The sequence below is a fragment of the Electrona antarctica genome (genome assembly GCF_951216825.1).
Source record: "Electrona antarctica genome assembly, chromosome: 19".
NCBI lineage: Eukaryota > Metazoa > Chordata > Actinopteri > Myctophiformes > Myctophidae > Electrona > Electrona antarctica.
The window spans coordinates 40,169,965-40,177,464 of NC_136800.1; the positions used below are offsets into that span (position 1 = coordinate 40,169,965).

General features: G+C 43.1%; 1 protein-coding gene across 1 annotated transcript in view; it reads right to left on the reverse strand.

Annotated features, from left to right (window-relative positions):
- Nucleotides 1-7,500, reverse strand: part of rnf220a (ring finger protein 220a) — a 71,165-nt gene that overhangs the window by 12,769 nt on the left and 50,896 nt on the right. Inside the window, exon 11 of the mRNA XM_079529348.1 lies at nucleotides 6,773-6,866. Within this exon, the coding sequence (XP_079385474.1) occupies nucleotides 6,773-6,866 (94 nt within the window). The remainder of the gene's footprint in view (nucleotides 1-6,772; nucleotides 6,867-7,500) is intronic.

The window sequence follows — 7,500 nt, forward strand, 5'->3', positions numbered from 1 at the left end:
GGTCCCACTGTGCTCACAAACCACACACACACACGCAAGGAACCCTGGCCTTGGAGTGGTCCTGTGGTCCCACTGTGCTCACAAACCACACACACACAAGGAACCCTGGCCTTGGAGTGGTCCTGTGGTCCCACTGTGCTCACAAACCACACACACACAAGGAACCAAGGCATATAACCCATTTTGGGCGGGAACCCCTTTTGGTGTTTTAAACATTATGTTATAATTTAGCTATTGAAAAATAGCAGATCTACAAGCTCATAGCGCGCCACCGAGTGGCGCGCTACGAGCTTGTAGGTCTGCTATTTTTGAAAAATCATGAAAATGTGGCGCAAATCTTTGAATATATATTCTTTCAAAGTGAATGTTTTTAACTCAGGTCGAAATGGGATAACACAGGCAACACGCACATATAAAGTATAAACACAGACACGCACGCGCATACACACACACATGCACAGAGGCAGATCATGATGATGTGATTACGAGACGTCACACCACCTCTACTACGCATCCACAATTCCACATAACACTGCATTGTACACAAATGGATGTGTAACTTTGCTCTGATTTACAGCCATTAGTTTATACCCCCCTGACAACCTTTTACTGTGCCGCGCCGTAGCTAGTGTTGTGCTGCTTCAACACCGCCAGTACCTTTGATTAATGCGGCCTCACAACTCAGCCTCCCGCCTTTCAGCTGTACTAGTTGGTTTTGTTGTATATATAAATATATTTTCAAAGCAGTACCACTTAAAACTTTCTTCAGCCCCGTAAACCAAATCAAATGTTTATCCTCATCCTGGGAGTCGGCACTCCTGAAAACGTATTAGTGTTTCTTGGTTAGGGACACCCCCCCCCCCCTCCCCTCCCCCCCTCGAAACCAGGCCCTACGACCCGTTTTGTGGCCCAGCTCATGGTTTATGAAATCCAGTTCCAAACTGTTACTCTTCCCGGAGATCCAGGGGACGCGCAGGGAGTTGTAAAATTGCGAGATAGTTTGGATGAAAAAGTCACAGCTCGATGGTTCTTTTGGTTCTTTATTCCCAGCATATTTATTTGCAAACTGTTATCCTCCCAAAAACAAGCCAGTGCAGCATATCTTAAATTCTAGCTTACAACCCCGAAGACAGCTGTGGGTCAGTTTTCATGGGGGTCCACGTGAGACTCGTGCCAGCGGGTTGTAATGAACCCGTGTCCCAGGGTGAGGGTAAATTCACTTAAGTCTGGCTCCCCGGCTGAAATAGTGTGAGAAGACTTGTAAGCTGGCCCAGAGGACGAAACGCATTCAAGAAAAGATAGAGGCAGAAAATAATTTTAGCTGCATTTTTTGTATACTTGTATACTTTATCGCACAGCAAATAGGGCTCTGCATTGCAATGTGCAGCTTTTAGACATGCTTTTTTAATTTATTCTTATAAAATAGCAAAAATGCTATTTTATAAGAATACATTTTAAAGAAAAAGTTTTATGTAAAACATTTGTGGGGAGAAATGGTACTTCTGTGTACAAGCAGGGCTTAAAGCCAAAAACAATCCCAAGACTGAAAATGTTTTTTTGCAAATCTGCACTGATCTCATTAAATGATCCCTATGAGATCCTCAGGACTGAAATCAGTCCCCAGGACTGAGAACTTTAAGCCCTGGTGTACAAGACATTTGGCACTAATCAGTCCAGCGGTTTGCAAATTGACGCATGACGGCTACTCGTTCCCGAGCAAAATGTTTTGAAAATGGGGGACGCCAGGGTTAATGGCGATTAACTGTCCAATTCACTCTCTCCTCTCTACGACCCAGCCCTGGCCTCCCTCATCGCTCGTTCAGATGACCACGGCCACATAAAGACAGATTAGCATGTCTGTTTATAGCGCCCGGGAATTAACTAAGTTGTAAGAATGCGGTTTTCTATAAATCAGCCGTGCTAAATGAATATTCATTGCGGAAGCAAGACGGCGGACGAGGCAAGCCGAGTAATGCCAATCTTTATAAGAGTCACAAGGTTTTTCTGTAGGTCGGGGAGAGCCCCTGCGGCCTCTGGTGTCTTTGTGGCCGAGTGAGTGACAGAGGGATTTATTGTAGCTTTTAAAAGAGAGAGAGACGGAGAGAGAGAGAGACTCAGACTTGTTTGAGGGACAACTCCCAGTCCAGTTCAGGCCGGACCAGTCAACTTAACCCATTTAGACCTGAGATCAGATTCTAAAAATGTCTTCTACATCCTGACAGTTTTCTGAAAAAGCTATGTTTCTATGTCAGTCGTTCTTCGATTTTTCAAAAATAGCAGACCTACAAGCAGACCTATGAGCTTGTAGATCTGCTATTTTTCAATAGCTAAAGCATAACATAATGCTAACACCAAAAGGGGTTCCCGCCCAAAATGGGTTAAAGTCCTGCTGCATGGCCCTTTATAAGCTAGCAGGCTAATCAAGGCTAAATGGCTTTTTACAAGCTATGTGCTAATAAGAGGAGAGGGTAAAGCATGTTTATGACCATGGAATGGCGGAGTCAGGCTAGGAGACAGACCAGCGCTTTATAGACAACCACATGCTAGTGGGGTTACCCCCCCCACCCACCCCCTCCCTGGAGTCCCTGGTATCCCTCCCTGTGGTACACCATTATACACTCTTAAGTCTTCTTAACATCTTCAGTGTTCATTTCACTCATCGAGGACCGAGACCAGATTCTACAAATGCCTTCTAAATCATGAAATAACATGTTTCTATATCAGTGGTTCTCAAAGCTATTTTGTGTCAAGGTCCGCAAAAATTATATGTAATTGGCCACCGACCCCCATCTGAAAATATGTTGTTCCAGGGACACCCCCCCCCCCCCCCCCAGAAGCAAAGATATGAGTTATAAACGCTCGCTGTGAAAGAATATATATTCAAAGATTTCAAAAATTCAAAAATGGCAGATCTACGAACTCGTAGCGTGGCGATCTGCTAATTTTCAACAGATACAATTTAAAATAATGGTTAAAGTGGTTCAAAGCTGGCCCGGGGCGGCCTAGCGGTTGGGGCACCTAGGCTGCTAATCCAGCCTGACAGTGTGCTGTGGGTTCGACTCCCGATCCCAATGACCTTTGCTGCGTGTCATTCCCCATCTCTCTCCCCCCCATTCCCTGTCAGCTTACTGTAACTATCAAAAAATAAAGGAAGAAAAAGCCCCAATAATAATAAAGATTCCTGCGATCCCGGCCCTCAAACTCACCGACACACACACGCACCACACACACAGCTTATCCTTCCCCTCCAGATCAATACCATAGATCAGCTAGCTATGGCGCTGGAAAATGACCACATCACCATAAACACAAACACACACACACACTACTATTACGCTGTTACCGGGGAGCGAGCGGACGGACGGCCGTAATAAACATCAGCTGCCTCATCCACCGCCGCCGCTCCACCCCACCCCGGGTCCGCTCGCCGTCGTCGTCATTGCAATCGTTGCGGTCTGCGCGCATTGGGCCATATTGATTTAGTTATGGCCACTTCATATGCTGTCGGACAGTGTTAAACACACATTTCTGCCCGCGCGCCACACATTAATCAGAAGCTGCTTAACCCTTAGAAGATGAAAGACGCCAATTGGCGTCTTCATCAGAATTCCGTAAATGATCAATGACGCCAATTGGCGTCTTCACAGTTTTTGATGAATCTAAACATATTAATATGCTCCGAAGCGCTGTTTAAATGTCCCGGAATGTTTTGAGGTAATCTTATTGTAGAAAATGCCCTTCTATAGTGATCAGAAATCATAAGATGATCGCTACAAATAGATGCTTGGATAATTACTACTACTAGTCAGATCATGACGCCAGAATGACTCACCACGATGGCCCCCAGCCATTAGCCAGCAATCAGAACTGCAGCATCACTCCCGATCTTCCGCCGTAGTCTGAAAACCCACCTTTTCAGGCTCCATCATGGCCCATAGCACTTACCCTACCCCCCTTAGACAGCACTTCTTAGACTTATATAGCATTTAAAACAGACTTATAGCATGTCATGTAGACAGCACAATAAGTGCATTGTATGTAGTCATAGCACTTCATAGTATATAGTGTATAGTAGTCATAGCACTTCATAGTATATATGTACAGCATAGTATAGCATATATGTGTAGTTTATATGTATAGTGTCATTATATAGATATGTTCTAGTTATAGTTTATATGTATAGTGTCATTATATAGATATGTTCTAGTCACGTTCTTAGCTTACGCATGTTTCGCGATAAATGCTTTTTACATATGTGATGTATTCCCATGCTTTTGTTCTTGCTTATTGTAAGTCGCTCTGGATTAAGAGCGTCTGCTAAATGCCTAAATTGTAAATTGTAAATTGTTGGTCGGTGCATTGGTGCTGGCTAAGGGCTGGAGGGGGGGGTTGGTGTCGATCGGTTGGTTGGTGCAGTACAAATGTATCGTAGCAGGCATGCACGCATGGCAGTACAAGTATTTTATATTGTAGCGTGCCTTATAGGCGATCTGATCTTTAGAGTAATGTTCGCTCCTTTTATTTACTGTCTACAAAGACGGAGAACAAACATGCATCGTTTACTGAAGCAACGCGTGGTTATGATGACGTTGCTACAAGGATCGGAGGGGGGACGGGGAGTGAAGCTAACAGTAGCGTATTATATAAGATCTGTATGACGTTTCATTGACGTCTGAGCTTGCATGATAATTGCATTCATTGTATATTGTATACAATCATGATTGTACATTGTTTAGTGTGTCTCCGTGTGATGATGATGATGACGATGATGTCAGATAGCCTACGTCCCCCCCCCCCCCAACTGGCTATTGGCCGGGCTGACTACAGCTAAATGTTTATTTTTATATATTTAGAACTGGCATCAGATGAGGAGGAGGAGGAGGATGATGATGATGATGATGAAGACGAAGAGTCAAGACTGCGATGGAGTTCTCCGACACTGAACCGGATGCATTCATTCATTTCAGTTGTTTTTTTTAAATTTAGCCTACACACACACACCGTCAAGAACAACTGGAATGCAGTGGTTTGGGGACACTGGGGAGTTTGGGGACAACTGTTTTGTATGTAGGCCTATTTATTTTCTGTAATATTTATTATAATTGTATTATGTTAGTAGTCATAAAAAATAAAAGACAAGCTTTTACAATGAGTTAGACCTGTCATGGCTATTTTGTTCACTAGTCTGAGGTTTATGGTTTGACTAAGCGAGTTTCAACTGTGATTTACTCTGTAGCGGTAGATGGTAAGAACCCAATTTTTTTGTTATAATACAGTATACATTCAAGTCTATATTTTGATACATATCATGGGCACAAAGTCATATCAAAACAATGTCCTTGGATGAGTTTTTTATCAAAACTGTTTCTTCACAACAGGTTTTTGAGATACATGCATGAATAGACACGGTACTGGTAAGACTATGTAAACATGGTATATATCAAAATGTGCGTTAGAATGTCTAATTTTACCCCAAAAAAGAATTGAGTTTATATGATGTTCCATTTCAGAGCTAGGGGGACTTTTAGCTGGATAGGTCAGATTGATCATGACTGACCATGCTATTTATAGATGGCAAAATATCTACAGTGGTACATGTGAGAAACTTTTTATTTTATTTTAATTGAACTAGACAACTCACCCTTTAAAATGAGATATTGCATGGCTATGTACGCCCAGCAGAAAAAAAGTTATTTAGAAAATAAAACTTCAACCGGTCATAACTTTTTTTGTTGTCCTAGAAACACTACCCAGTGTAAATGCAGGCTCTTTTAAATGGCTTCCAACACCACAACTAAACATTTTATCAACTCAGTTCATTTTTTTCCTGGAAGCAGACAAGCCAAGCTTTCTCTGAAGGTCTTTCGTTGTCAAACATTCACAGCAGAGAATTTTCAATAAATCATTCAAAAACGCCATTCTGCCATAGAGAAGTCTAAAAACTATATAGAAATCCTTGAAACTCTCAAAGAGTTAAGGAAAGAGGGAGGGAGGGAGGGATGGAAACGACTCAGGAAGGACAGAAGAAGAGAGGAATGAGGAGTGACGAAATTAAAGTCAAGTAGAGTAGTAGTGATGAGTGCAAAAGGTGCAGGCGTGGACGGAACGAGGCATGGCGATAATGGGGAGAGAGAGATGAAGAGGACATAACCCATTAAGACCTGGAACGCATCTGCGTCGCCTCATTAGCTTTTAACCACTTTGCACCGTTATTTTAAACTTAAGCTGTTGAAAAATAGCAGATCTACAAGCTCGAGCTTGTAGATGCTATTTTTGAAAGATTGTGGAAAATAATTTTTAAGTGAACATTTTTAACTCAAATCTTTGCTTCTGGGGAGTCCCTGCCTGGAACAAAATATTTTTAAATAATTTTGGGGGGTCCTTGACATGAAAAGGTTTGAGAACCACTGACATAAACACACAGGTTCTTCAGAAAACGGTTAGGAGTGTTTTGTAGAATGGTGTCCTCGGGTCTTAACGGGATAAGGAAGGGGGTAAGGATGGACAGATGAAGAGGTACAGAAAGATGAAGAGTACAGTGGCTCCCTGGGAGGCGCAGTGATGTATGGAGGAGGGCGAGGACAGGGCGAGGCCGTAAATCCACTGTGAGATGGGGCCTTTGAGGATACAGAGCCGCGCTCTGTACATTTCTGCTAACAGAAATGTCATCCGGTGCAACGAACACAGAGAGAGCCCCGCTGAAAGGATCCCATACGTTGAAGTTCAGAGGGTTGAAACAAGAAGGCAGAGGATACTGGTACTGTAACTGTACCATTAGGTCATTTCTTATGATGGTCGTGGTCGTTGGGACGATCACGCTCCCCATTACGTGCCAAGGATAGAAGTACATTTGGACAATCAAACACCTACACATAACACACACAGAGTCAACTACGTACATTTACATTCCAGGCAGGCAGGTCCATGCCCTCAATGTTTTGCCCTCTCCAAGATGGCGGCCTGCACACAATGCTGGGGCCGCTGATCTTTATAGTCGTTTTTCTCCGAATTACGGCTCAGATTGAGCTGGATTGAACGACCCGCTAAATCGTCGTTACCGCGCGGTTAAAATATGAATGCTTCTGAAGACTCTTAAAGAGACGATCACATTAGCTATAGCCGATTCTCGCCAACTGTTTTTGGGGGACCGGAAACGGTCTTGTTTTGAAATAGAGTGCTGTCTAAGGTGACGATACCCGACAGCGCCGGGGGTTTTCTTATATATTCTTTAACAGCAAACGTTTTAACTCAAATCTTTGCTTCTGGGGGATTCCTGGAACAACATATTTTGAGATAGGGGTCAGCGGCCAAATATCATACTATAATTCAGTCAATGTCTGTCTGAATGAATGAATGTGTGTCAGAAACACCGCTGTATCTCCTCACCACCTGCACCAATCGCTCCCACTTTTCACACAGGCATTGACCATAATAATATGGAGGTCTTAACGAAGGCCTTTTATTGATTTTACACATTAATGATTAATAATGAATGTATTA